The following is a 14,544-nucleotide window of genomic DNA, read 5'->3' as shown; positions in this document are numbered from 1 at the left end:
TCAACTGTAATGATTACCATTGTAAATGCTCAGTGGTCCTGAAGCGAAGTGATTCCAGAATTTGGACTCAAGAGTTCAGTGTACTAGATTATGCCACAATTTAATGGTAATTTCTGCTTGCTAGGAGATAGTAGGTACGGAATTTCACTGTAATTATTAATGCCATTTAAAAACCCTGTCAACAAAAAACAGGAACTGTCCAATATCAACCAAGCTAAGTGGAGGGTCATAGTTGAAAGAGTATTCAGCCAGCTCAAGCAAAGTTTTGCAATTTTAGGAAACAAAGGGAAAGTATCTTTGGAAAAAGTTTCAAAAATAATTGTGTGTTGCGCTACAATACACAACATTAGCAAATATTTACAGGATAATTTTGAATAATGTGCTGATGGAATCGAAGTAGATGACATCAGACAAAAATGCCAACTAAAATGTCAGGAAATACTGGGAACATTTCTTCCTCGTTAAATATAAAACCAAGGCTAACAACTGTTTTATTTTTTACAATTTTTTTCATTTTTTAATTAATTGTAATCTAATTCACTTATTGTCACGTCTATATTTTTGTTTATTACTAAAAAAATGAATTGTATTTATAAAAAAACAATAAATAAATATTTAAAAAATAAATAACCTATAAAAATAAATAAGAAATGACGCTTCAGTGTGGCTCAGTTGGTAAGGTGTCCAACTGAATTAGCTGAATTGAACCCAGGACCTCAACATTTGTGCAAACAGCAGATTCAACTTGACCAGCTGATTCAACAACTTACCAACTGAGCTACACCGAGGCATCATTTTTTCTTTTTCTTTTTTAATCTTTTTTTCATTTATATTTACATTTTTTTATTATTAAATATTCTTTTTTTTTTAGTTTTTATTGTATGTTTTCAGGAAACAGAATATTTATTCATTTGAAAAAACATTACAATTATGAGTCTACAAATTATGACTGGTTAAAATAAAAAAAATCAATCTTTTTTAGCTAAGTAGGCCTACAGTTATTCAATTAATATATCTTTTTGTCATTTTTATTACAACTGTACATATTCTTGTAATTCTGACAGCAAACCATTTCTTTCCAACTCAAAGTTAGTTTCACTACTATAATTTAAAATATTCAAACTTGATTGTGTAGTGTCAGATTTGGCCCTAGCTGATGTTATATCACTAATAAGTTGTTATTTTTTTGCTTGCAACCTAGCAGCATTTAATTGCTCAAGTAAAACAAGACAATGAAGTTCTGATGTAGACAAATTTTTGGTTTCTTCAGTTTATAAACAGAACTTCTTTTTCTGTTGCCATTTAATTACCGTTATCTATGCAGGCGGGAGTTCAGAATATACACTTTCATTCTGCTTTTCAAGATCCAAATTCTGATCTGATTTTTTTTTAATGAAGTTTGTGGATCATAATGGCAGTACTGCACCTCGTGCAATTTTCTGGAAAACGAGACTTTCTTCGTAATTTAACATTTCCAGAAACAGTTATATTCACCAGGAAATCAGTAATTAAATGCTCACAAGTACATAGTTTCTTAATAAATTATTTATCTTATTTCACTACATTTCTCAAAGAATTACTAGTGACATTAGTAGTCTTCAAGAGACTAGTAATTTGTTTTCTATAGTATTTAGGTCTGTTTTCCTTTTCAGGAAGATGAATTTCTGGCAATTCATCTTTTATTTCTACCCATGTCTTTTCTTTTCATGACAATTGCCAGGGGATCATGGATTTATTGAAAATGACAGCACAATCTTTTAAAAGTTTTGTAAATAAAAGCTGTCCACAACTAGCATCTGCAGGCAAGAGAAAAATATACATTATAATTGTTTTTAACTAAAAAATGAACTGAATAGCATATGTTATTATATATTTTTGGATTGTGTTTTATAAATTAATAGACAGATGTGTTAAATATTCTTCAAGTGAAAAATATAAGTCATATTCATAAAGAAAGGGCCATTTGGTCACTAAAAAACCTCATTAGAAAAGGTTTTTACTTACAGATTTAGTTTACTATATATCTACTTCAGTTTTCTACATTATCGCCATTCAGTTCTAAGCACTTTTCATAACACTGCACCAGTTTCTTTAATCGCTCTGCCTAGAAGTTTGTCACCTGGGAAATGAACCAGTTGATGATAACAGCAGTCTTGAGTTCCTCGTAGTTTTCAAACCATTGTTCCCTACCCACTTTTTAAAAAGCGAGAAGAGGAAGTAGTTGCTAGGTGCAAAGTTGGGACTATGTGGAGGGTGGTCAAAAAGTTCCCAGTGAAAATCTTTAATCTTTTTCTTGGTTAAGGCAGTGGTGAGAAGATTGTCTTGAAGGAGGATTACACCAGACGACAGTTTCTCGCATTGTCGATTATAGATTGCGTGTCTCAGTTTGATGAGCGTTTCTCAGTACATGTCAGCTGTAATTGATTATCCATGTTCCATGAAATCAACCAAAATGATGCACTTTTCGTCCCAAAAAATGGTAGCCAACAATTTTTAATTTCAGTATGGAGATTACATAACCTTTTTTTGGTTTTAGGGAACTTGAATGGCACCAATGCATTGACTGTTGTTTTGATTCTGCGTTGGTGTAGGATATCCACGTCCATCACTCATAACAATGTGAGAAAAAACCATCTCCATTTTGTCGATAGTGGTCTAAAAACACTCATCCATTGCACATTCTTTGCTCTTTGTGTTGGTCGGTGAGCATTTTTGGTACCCACCTTGAACAAAATTTGTAATATCCAAGCTTTTCTGTGACAATCGTGTACGAGTAGATAGAGGTGGGTCCAACATGCGAAAATTCATCAGCCAGAGCACTAATCATCAATCACCAACTACATCGCAGTTTTCAGTTCACTTGTTCAATGATTTTATCAGCCTGAATACTGGGCCTGCCACTCCTCTTCATTTGTGCTGCCATTTTTAAAGTCTTGACACCATTGTCTAACCTTTCTTTCACTCATTACTGTAGGTCCATACGGTTATATTGGTATTGTTTGCAGACACCATGATGGGACCGAATGGGGATGCGGGGTTTGTCCCCAGCTCCCGTGTAGACCAGAATGAGGTTACGTTCCCCTTGTTAGGTGACCTCAATTGGTCAACTTATTTGGGTGTAGGTTTGAATTTCTATGTTGCATAAGACAAAATTTTGATTGGTATGAGTGTAGCACTGATTTAACTTTAAACTCCGTTTTCTGAGGCACTCACAGTTATGAATGGTGCTGTCAAATCTGGACTAGGCATGGGGTTTGCGCTTCTGCGATTTTGGTCAGTTGGTTTGAGGAAATCATGCTAGGTTGGATGTGAAGATGTCCATTTGAGGCCTACGTGAAGGTGAAATTTGATATGTATTTTACTGATGCAAATGTGTGCCGAGGCATTTAGATCGGTGGCATCCCGACCGAGGCCTGGCTAATGACTGTAAGATGTAATCAATTAGAGGGTCTAAAGACAACCTCTGGTAAAACGCCTCAGGGCTTGTAACGGAAGGGGACCAGTAATGTCATAAGGTGGGTGTCTTCCCCGTATGGGGTTAGGACACAGGTCCATACATTAGGCACAACTCCCAATTAATTTCAGCAGCTGAAGATCCTTTTGCATACAAAAATCAAATCACAGCATGCACTTCACAACTGACAGGAGAAACGATTGTCGTGGATATTGCGATCTGCATTCACTGGCAAGCAAACTACTGAATCTAAACAAAAACTGCAGTGGCTTCGTAAATAGCCAATAGATGGCCCTGCATGCCTGAAACTGTGTTCAGACCCGCTAATATTTAAATACAAGCCAACTGCCCTTACTTTATGAATATGCCTTGTTTATTACAATTGTGTAAATGTTTTTGGTTATATTTTACAAGTGATTTGTTTCTTTAGTAGTAGGTTTTCTATTAGATCTCAGGAGTAAATTTATTATTTTGTAGACCGTTTTATTTAGAATTTCAAAAGAAAAATAAACAGGCATATTCCTACATCAGATCCATTTCAGAGGTTAATGGTTTTGAGTGATCTGACTTATGACATTGACGATTCTGACAAAAACCCACACTTCTGTCCAGACTCTTCTAATGTAAGAACACATTTGATGAGTATTTTAAGCAATAATGTAAGAAGAGTAGGTTACTTTCAGATTCATCACCTCAGTCAGGTTCAGACAATGAGGCATTTACAGGGCCTCAAAATACATTCAAAAGTAGAAAAAGAGTAAGAAATTCAGACAAGTACAAGGGAAACATAGCAAAACACACGAAGAGAGGCAGTCTATTTTCCAGACCTTTTGGAAAACAGAAGACTTCAGGAGACAAAATGCTTATATCTGTGGATTAATAGAAAAGCAAGAGATAAAACAGAGAAGGTCGTGAAAGGAAGGAGTGGTAGGAAGTGCGTCAAATATATATCATATAAAATTGAAAAATGGCTTTTCAGCTGCAGTGTGCAAGAAATTTTAAAATACAAATTAGTAACACTAACTTAAACACAAATGAAAAGACGAACGATACTCATGAGCAGTCTCTCATGAATATCATCTCAGTAAAGCCGAACATGCAAGAGAATGCATGTCAAAAGACGCTGAATATGCTGAAAAAAATTGCACGAATATGCTAAATATGCATCAAATTGCATGCAAGTAATAAAAAAACATGTTCTGATTTAGTGATACGTGCTCAGGCCAAAATCATAATCTTAATGTGACATTAGCACTGATAAAATTTTTACAAACCAATGAAACACACATTGAGAAAAGTGAACAGAAATTCTTAGTACCCAGACAATGTTACATGTCTGATGATTCTGATTTTACAAGTGTGGAATTAGCAGCTAAGGGGAAAGTAATTTATGTGCCAGAGCAATGGCATGAGGTTATGAAAAAGTAAGAAAAATTTCATGTCTGTGAGATAAAAAGTGAAGGTTCCTTTACTTTTTCAGTTTTTGAAAGACTCATGAGTAAGTGGAAACAACAGCAGCCTGTTAACTGGTTAAAAATACAGTGAATAAAGTTAACCAAAAATAGAACTTATGAGATTTTGTATAAGGAAACATTTTCAGACATTCTAAATTTTGAGACTTTAAATATTAAGCCAATTGGAAGAAAAGAAAGACCATTGCTTTTCCAAGACATTCCATTAGAAACGTTATATCTTGGCATAAGGCCATTTGGAAAATTGAACATGATCTGATGCCCTTATTAAAATTTATACCACCTGTGTATCACAGATATTTCACAATTTGCCCACTACTTCTGGAGAAGATGAAATAGGACCACTATGAGAAGAAGAAAAAGCACTGTCAGAAGAAAAAACAGAATGAATCTGTCTCTTCTGATTAAAGAGAAGGCTGATGGTAAATTTTTATCACTTAATGTTGATTTTTCAATATTATTTTCTTAATCATGATTTTGTTATGAAAAATAAACTTAACTCACTTTTACATATATATATAAAAATTAAAAAAAACCAACAACAATTTACCTCCTAAACGTATTGTAACAAGTTTTGTTTCATAGCAATAAAATGAAGTGAACAACATAATGCTGATTATTACTTGTACTGTAACCTGTCAAACAATAAATATGATTGTGGTGTAAGTTATTTAGGCTCTGTTTTTTATAAAGGCCTTAAATATTACAATTATGGATCATATACAATACATATTTTGTTATTTGTGAGTGAATTTTAGATAAGGAATCACTAAGACAGTGAGGGTAGATTTTTTTATACTATGTTTAACAAAAGTCCAAATTACTAAAAATGGTAAAAAGTTGACTTACACCACTCTCATACAACTGGCTCAAATAGCTTTCTCATTTACAGTTTAAAATTTATAAAACTTTGTTTCAGAAATCACTGGATCATTTTAAGTGACTTTAAAAACAGTTCCTTCAGTCGGTCTTTTATATTTATATAATATTTTGTTACTCAGGGAAATTTTTCCTTTAGTAAACTATATTTTTTATTGACCAATGGGGGTAAAAGATATCAAAATGATAACTTAGGATATTGATAAATTGTTCTTATTTTGGATGTGATCCATGGCAGAGTATATATATAATATCCACATTTCTTTTTGTAATTTAAATTTCAATTCACCAGTGCTGGTGTCATTTATCTTTCTGTTTAATTTTGAAATAAGTTTTAGTTTTTCTATATTTTGAATAGGTACTTCTACATATAGCACAATGGTATGATATAAATGGCTCAACAGTGTGTGTCTATATTTTCAATAACGGTCAAAAAATTTTCAAAATATGTAGATGTTGATTCAATAATACTGATTAGAACGTTATTGTAGTAACCGAGACAAAACTATAAATTATTGCCAAATTAAAACTCCTCCGATCACCATTTTATCAGAAAATTTCTTGATTCTTCAGGTAGCTGTTTAAAAAACAGTTAACCTTACCATCATTGGTTCTTTTATATAGATAAAACTGACAAAATTATGTTACTTTTATTATTTAGTCTAATTATTACATTTACTCACTCAAATATTTGCTATACTGAAGAGCAAATATCTATTATATCATGTAGCATTTTATTTTTGGTAATGTAATACTGCTCTGTTCTACAATAGCAAGCCAATTAATCTGAACACAGGAAATGTTTTTGTTTATTTCTATATTGCGGCTACAGTGCTTGACTAGATCTAATATTTAAGTTGTCTGTGTTATGTGACATTATTGTTCTTTGGTTATTTTGCAATTTTCATGTTATAAATAATGTTTTATGAAAGTTTATTCCATTTTTATTACAAAATCATATTTTTATATTTTTTTGTTTTCCAAGAAAGTGTTGAAGTATGGTTTCTCTTTCTGAGCATAAGAGTATAACAAACAAGAAGTAGCTTCTGAGTGTGGTGTTGGACTAGGGACAGTGAATGCTATTTTAAAACAATTTAAAGAAACTTTCTTTTGTTCCTCAAAAGAAACACAAAATGGTTGTAAAAGAAAAATTACTTCAACACAGGATTGGTTGTTAATGAGAAAAAGTAAACTTGATCCAAAATTACCTGCTGTGTACTTAAATCGAGAATTAGCTGCCAGTGAAACAAATTACACATGACAAATGTTAGATGCCAACATCCTGCAGTTGGACAGAAAGCTTGTTGGCTAGCTAAAAGCAGCCTTTAACACCAGCAATTTGCAAAAAAGGCTCTTATGAACCAAAGCACATGCTAAATGGACCAAAGGAGACTGGAAAAATGTTTTTTTTTTTCCAATGAGTCACATTTTTATGTTCAGGGATAAAGGGTTTCATGTAACAGAAAAGCATCAGATGAAAATATATCACTGGCTCATATCCAAGAATCAGTTAAATATACCCAGAAAAAAAATATTCTGGAGTTGTTTCACATTTGAAGGCCCTTGTTCATTACTTCTAGTAGATGATATGTTGAAAAATGATGGACATATATAAATTCTGAAGTAAAGGGTTCTGACACAACTTCAAAAAAAATTCCCACAAGGCAATGAAATGATCCAAGAAGATTTAGCACCGGAAGATTTACTGCCAGAAGATTTGGCAGTATGGCATATACTGCCAAAAAAAGCAGAAAAATTAATTTAACATTAAGTACCCCTGTGGCCAGTTAACTCTCTCCAGGCTTAAACGCAATTGAAAATCTTTGGGGAAAAAGTAAAAAAAGACCTCAAAAATGAACTAAATCATATAAATTGACCTCATTAGAACGATAATATCACTATGGTTTCATGAAGAATGAATCAGCAAAAATGTGTAGTACTGTACACTTGTTGAATTGACGTCAAATTGTGTACGTGAAGTGATTAAGAATAAAGAACTACATACTTATTACAAGATATTCACAAATTATAAAGGTAAGATTTTTTTTTCTAAATAAAGTTACTTTTTATTAAATAACATCTGTATTCAGATTAATTTGCATGCAACTGTGTTTAACTTTCTTTTAAGGGTATACAAAATCCTCTAGTGCAGAGAATTGCACTACAGGGAATGCTGTTCCTTAATGAATTTTGAGACAGTCTGAAGGGCTGCACAGATAATAGCATCAGGTTTAAAATATTCCAAATTTTTCATCACGTGTAACACTAACTTTTTCTGTACACAGTACTTGCAAAGTATACAGCAATTTACTTTAATCCATTCACAATATTGGAGTTGCGCAGCATAATCTATTGGCTGAGGTATAGCACTTTCTGCACATGAAATAGACATAAATTGTGAAAATGAAGTGTACACCATTTTCTTCAAAAAATCAGTCTTGGTTATTAACTGTAAACACATGTTAAAATCTAATCATAGTTATAATTTAATTTTTATAATTTCTAATTACAACAAATAACAGTTGTAATTATTAATAATCAAGACTGAAGAAAACCACAGGATTGAAAGTTGACAAATGTGTGTGTGTGTGTGTATGTGGGTGGGTATAAGAAAAAACAGGCAGATGGACACACACACAAACAGGCAATTTGAAGTCTATGATGGAATAAGCCTTATATAATTCTAATGATTCTGAATATATAGGAGAAACAAATTACGTAAGACTTATCTCTATAAAAAAAAAACCTACAAATAACATCTCTAAATTTATAACATTCCATATTAGTTGTTAACAACTAACATTCCATGTTAGTTGTTAGGACCAAATTATTACAATTTCCCTTTGTATTACATGGTTAGTGAAAAGTTAACCCTAAATACAATTAGCATAATCTTATATTTTTCATTTACTTGTTAATGAACTTTTCTGTCTTATTTAACCCTTGACTAAAATAGTTAATGTGAATAAATTAAAATGAATTCAGGTAATTTTAGTACAAGAGTACCGGGCGATGATAACATTAAAGCATTTTTTGCCCAAAAAGTACAAGAGTAACTAAAAATTTCAATATTAAACATTTAACTAATTTATTACAAAAATGTTAAAAACTTACACTGCACAATGAACTGGTGAAAACACATTGCCTTCCATAGCTTTAGGATATTTTTGTCCAAGCAAATATTCCACACAGTGTGCATTACCTGAAATTACCGATAAGACATAACAAAAACAAATAGTACAAATACTTTACTAAAAATGTATTCATTTAGAAAATATTATATTTTGTAAATGAAGTTTGTTAGGATTATCACAAAACTTAATAAAAATATTAACTATCTGACTACAATAAATTTAAGTACAATACACTGGAAAATAATTTTTGAAGATGGCATCCATCAGAAAAAGGGTAAAATATGCCAAACAAATGAAATAAAAGTAAGTAAGAGCATGATAGGGTTGATGAACAATGAATTGTAATCAGATGAAAAATGTTTTCAGACGTGGTAAATCATACACGGTTCCATACGTTCAGACCAGAATCCAGTCTAAGTGGGAGAAACAGAACAAGAAAAATATTAATATCTCATGTATTGTAAATAAAAATTTTTTTGAGTTCATCTTTCAAAATTTGTGAAAATATAAATTTTAATAATAGTACATCCATTGCTAATCTATTTCAACATCTTTATTCACTTACAAATAATTAACAGAGTATAAATAAACCTCCTAATGGAGTTTCTTAAATCTTAAGTTCATGTACTATTACATCTTCTGATGTGATAATATACTAAACACAATGATGGTAAATGTATTATGAAGATCTAGATGGACTGCAGTAATACATTTTAAAACTAATTCATTTTTTATTAATTTATAAATAGAATGTTTTTTAGGCTGTTGGGAAAGGTCATTTTGTTTGCATGTGCTTTCGTTTACATTAATTTTTAAAGGTTATAGTTTTTGTGTTTGCAAAGTGATAACAAAGTGTACATTAGTCTTTGGAATTAAGGTGCTTTAATATTTCTTGATGATTATTTTTTGCTGCAAGTATTTATAATAAAATAAAACTTTTATTTTAGTTTTAAAATTTCCATTAGAGATAATGGAAAGTGTGAAGAAAATGGTACACCAGTGAATTTTACCTATTTTGATCAGAATAGTGCATTATTATTATTAGGATTTGATTCAGGTTTATTATAATGTAATATGCTAACCAATTTCTGATTTATCTAAAGAAAGCTTTAAGGATAGATTTCTTTAGTCTCTACTCTTTGTTATTTAATAAAAACCTAAATTCTGAAAATTAAAATATTTTTCAGATAATTTAATACTTTATTGCAATCACTAACTGTAGCAAGTATGATTTATTGTAATTCATTCAAGTAATATAAACAAGTTTGTACACTAAAGAATGCAAACATATAAAGTATTCAGAAAGAAAAACATAAACAAAAACAAAATTCTTTGCAAAATTATACAAATGAGAAAAATAAATATACAAAAACAGGGTGATTTTTTAGTCCTGTTACCCAACTGTTAATGTATGGTAATTTTTTTCTAAGAAAGGGAAATTTTGTTTTGTGACATGAAGTTGGTAGCGCTACTCAACCAGTATAGATACGGCAGTGTGAGTGTAAACTTTTGTGCCGTTTCCAGTCGTGTTACGAACAGAATGTCTTTTACTATAGTACGAGTTTTCATTCTTGAACAATATTTTGTTACGAAATCATATGCGAGTGTAAAAGAATCATTTCAAATTAAATTTGTTGGTGTTCCTCCACCAGAAAAATGTCAATTTCTAGGCTAGCAAACTGATTTTGAGAGACAGGTAGTGTTTGCGACAGAAAACGTAGTGGTCGACCAACTCGCTTGACAGATGACGTTTTAGAGAATGTGAAAACAAAATTGCTCAATTCTTCACGGAAAAGTTTACGAAAACTTTCCACGCAAGTTGGTTTGTCATATTCGAGTGTTCAGAAAGCTGCTAAAAAATTGAAATTGTATCCGTATCACGTACGATTAGTCCAAGAACTTCAGCCTCCAGATTTAAACAAGCGATTGCAATATTGCCGTTGGTTTAGGTCTCTCGTAAATGATAACGGGGAATCAAATTTTTAAACACAGTGTTCTTTAGTGATGAAGCTTGGATCCATCTCGATGGTTATGTGAACAGTCAAAACTGTTGAATTTCGGCGGTTGAAAATCCTAACACTTTACAAGACAAATCTTTGCATCCTGAAAAAATTGGTGTGTGGTGTGCGATATCTCATCATCGTATAGTCGGACCCATACTCTTCGAACAGATAGTAAATGGTGAAGTATACAGGAATATTATGCGCCAATTTGTGTCCCTCCTGGAACCTCAAGAACGGTATAGCTGGTTTCAGCAAGATGGCACTACATGCCACACGTCTCGAGAAACCATGGATTTTCTGCAAGAGTTCTTCGATGATCGAATAATAAGCAAGGGCTTATGGCCTCCAAGGTCTCCCTCCAGACCTCACATCTCCTGACTACTTTTTGTGGGGCTATATTAAGTCCAAAGCCTTCAAAAACAATCCTCACATTATTGATGAACTTAAGTCAATGTCACGGACTTAATCACAAATATTTCCAATACAACTCTTAAAAAGTTTTCTGCTAATATGCTGAAAAGAGTCCGTGCGTGTATAGCTGCAGGGGGTGGGCATATTTTGAGCATATTCTTTAACAATTATGTAACTAATAGCTTTTTATTAAATCTATTTTGTAAGTAACAAATACATTTTTTTATTCCACCTAAATTTCCCTTTCTTAAATTACATTTAAAATTGGGTAACAGGACTAAAAAAAATCACTCTGTATTAGTACAGCAGCAAAGAACAATTATTCATTTTTTTGGGACTTTTGATTATATTTTAGAACGTGAATTTCTTTAACAACTTTTAACTAAATAAATTAACAATTAATATAATCCACCTTACCAGTATGTTCTCTAGATCTTTCGGCCTACTTGGAAGTCATCATCAGGAGTTAAAATGAATGCATTAAAGTGAAAGTTTAAAAATCATAGTTAAAATTTAAAAACAAGTCATGACTGTCCCGGTCCTAATTTGAGTATACTAATAGGACTGGGACAGTCATGATTAGAGACAGTCAAATCTAGAGAACTTATCAACAAGATGCTGGTAAGGTGGATTACATTAGTTGTTAATTTATTTATTTAACGTATCAGCAGTACCATATTTGAGAAACTAGTAGGGAAAGTAGCGGAAATGTGAAAAATATGGGATTTCTTGAATCAATAATATCATATATAAGTATTTATCGAAACCAATTATAAAAGAAAACAGACTATTTGATTTGAAATGAATTCTATTACCCTAAACCAGTGGTTCCCCAAGTGAACACTTCAGTGCATTGTACAAGTGTTAGAGTGAAAATGAAACCATCAACCACTGACAAGAGTGTAAAGTGTAAAAATGATGACAGCTATTTGGACCTTGTTTTTATGTCAAAAGAAGTCAATGGTGAAAAGAGGCCACAATGTATATGAAAGTTTTGGCATTGGAGTGCTTGCTAAAAATTAAGTTCAAGCATCATTTAGAAACCACTCATCCCAGTATAATTAATAAAGCTTGTGACTACTTTAGCAAGAAGTTAAAAGAGTTGAATAAAAAAAAAGGTAGTTTTTATAAATGGGCATCAATACCAAAGCAATGATTTTCTAGCAAGGGAACGCCACAAAAATCCCAAAGAGCACAACAGAATTCGCAAAATGCATGAAGTCCTATACAATCGCAGAAGAATTCATTCTACTGGCTGCTGTAGATATGGTGAAAATTATGATTGATAATTATGGTCTGCAGGGAAGCTACTTTCAAAAGTGCCTTTGTACTTTTACAGAATACAGCTCACGGTGGAGGATCTCAATGACCAATTAATTGAAAAATTAATAGGAAAGAAATTTGGCTTGCAGCTGGATGAGGCCACAAATAATAATAATGATCCTTATTTGATTTGCTATGTATGGTTTTTTTAAATGGCAATAATGTTGTAGATCACCTTTTCTTCTATAAAAGAATCACTGCTAGTGAAGGCTCAAGACTTGTTTGAGATGCTTAATACTTTTGTATCTAAAAACAGTTTGGAGTGGACTAAGTACATTGGTGTCTATACTGACAGTGCTTATTCTATTTCTGGTTTTATGTTTGAAGCAAAACCCCTAAGGCACTGTGGACCCACAGTCTTATTCACAGGGAAGTACTGGTGTTAAAATATCTGACTCCTACATTGAACAAGGTCTTAGAGTTATGTAGTAAACTTAACAAAAACGCAACCATTGAAGGCAGGGCTTCTGCATAAACTGTGCGAGGATATGGGAACCAAACACAAACCTTAGTTGTTCTACACCATTTCACAATAGCCTTTTTTGTGGTAATGAGTTGTCTTGTTCAAAAAACTGCAACAAGAAATTTATATTTTTTTAAAGGGTAGGGCACAAGTATACTGAACAGTTTGTGAATGAAGATTTTTTTGGTAAAACTAGTAAATTTACATGACATTTTTGAAAAGCTGAAAGCTATAAAATCCCCTGCTGGGAAGCAATATAATACTTTTAAAGTTGATTGAGCAAATTTTACTTTTAAAAAAACTAAAGCTATGGAAAAGAAAAATTAATGAAGGTGAATGCAAGGAAAGTTTCCCCTTGTTGCAACAATTTTTGTCCTCCAATGTAATTGATATCTCTTGAGTTATGAAAACCATTTTTGAAAAACACTTATCACATGTTTTGAGAAATATTTTCAAAATGATAATGTTGATAAATTGGATTGGATCTTCATCTGAATTTACTGCTGCGGAAGAGAGTCTAACTTAGTTGTCTAGCGACAGTAATTGGAAAAGCAGCATGGAATTAACTGAAATATGGATGTTAGTAAAAGATGAATATCCACTTCTAAGTTGAAAGGTTCAGAGAATTTTAATTCCATTTGCATCTTTTTATTTGTGCGAAGCTGGGTTTACTGTATATAAGCTGTAATTACTGTGATAAAATCTAAATGCTGTACCACAATCAATGTCTATGTCCAGTTTAATGCCACGATTTAAGAAAATAAGCGGTGATCAACAAGCTCATCCATCCCACTATAATAATTAGTTGAATTTGTTCAATTACATTGTTTTGTAATCTAAATGTGTTTTATTTATTTTTACTGACCATTGCAAAATACTATTGGCTATTTTGCAAAGTATAATTGTTAAAATTTTACATAGGGTGCCTTGGGAAAATCTGGATTCAGCAAGAAAGCTGAGAATCTAAGAGTTTGGAAACCCCTATTCATAACAATTTGATTTTTATATGAACCATGGCTATGCTGATAAAATTCTTATTTCATCCTCAGTTTTTAATTTGAATTTTTTATTAAAGAGAAGGCAAATATTTGATATTTTTCAATTTCTTATGAACATTATATTGCTTATAAACTTTTGTGCAAATCTTAACTCATTTGGGCTTAACCACTAATACTAGGTTCATTAAGGTAATACAATAATAAAACAGTTATTTGGCTTGACTAGCATTGTAATTAGTGCCAGTACTTATAGATCAAAAGTATCAGTGTGACAAAGGGAGAGATTAAAGGGTAACTTCAAGGCTAGAAATTAAATCCCCGCTCTATGATTCTGTATGTTGATGACTTTGCTTTGCTGGCACCATCAAGAAGTATTGCTCGATTAAATATACTTGACAAAATTCATT

At 32.0% G+C, this 14,544-nt stretch overlaps 1 protein-coding gene across 9 annotated transcripts in view; it reads right to left on the bottom strand.

Moving 5' to 3' along the window:
- The window catches only part of LOC142320913 (serine/threonine-protein phosphatase 6 regulatory ankyrin repeat subunit A-like), a 180,538-nt gene that overhangs the window by 42,217 nt on the left and 123,777 nt on the right, over nt 1-14,544 (bottom strand). For all 9 annotated transcript variants that reach the window (XM_075358932.1, XM_075358939.1, XM_075358953.1 and 6 more), the window contains exon 17: nt 8,920-9,007. In XM_075358932.1, coding sequence (XP_075215047.1) covers nt 8,920-9,007 — 88 coding nt within the window. The remainder of the gene's footprint in view (nt 1-8,919; nt 9,008-14,544) is intronic.

Source organism: Lycorma delicatula, chromosome 1 (assembly GCF_047948215.1).
Source record: "Lycorma delicatula isolate Av1 chromosome 1, ASM4794821v1, whole genome shotgun sequence".
Taxonomy (NCBI): domain Eukaryota; kingdom Metazoa; phylum Arthropoda; class Insecta; order Hemiptera; family Fulgoridae; genus Lycorma; species Lycorma delicatula.
Note: the sequence above shows the minus strand (reverse complement) of the source record. Positions and strands in the feature narration are given on the sequence as shown.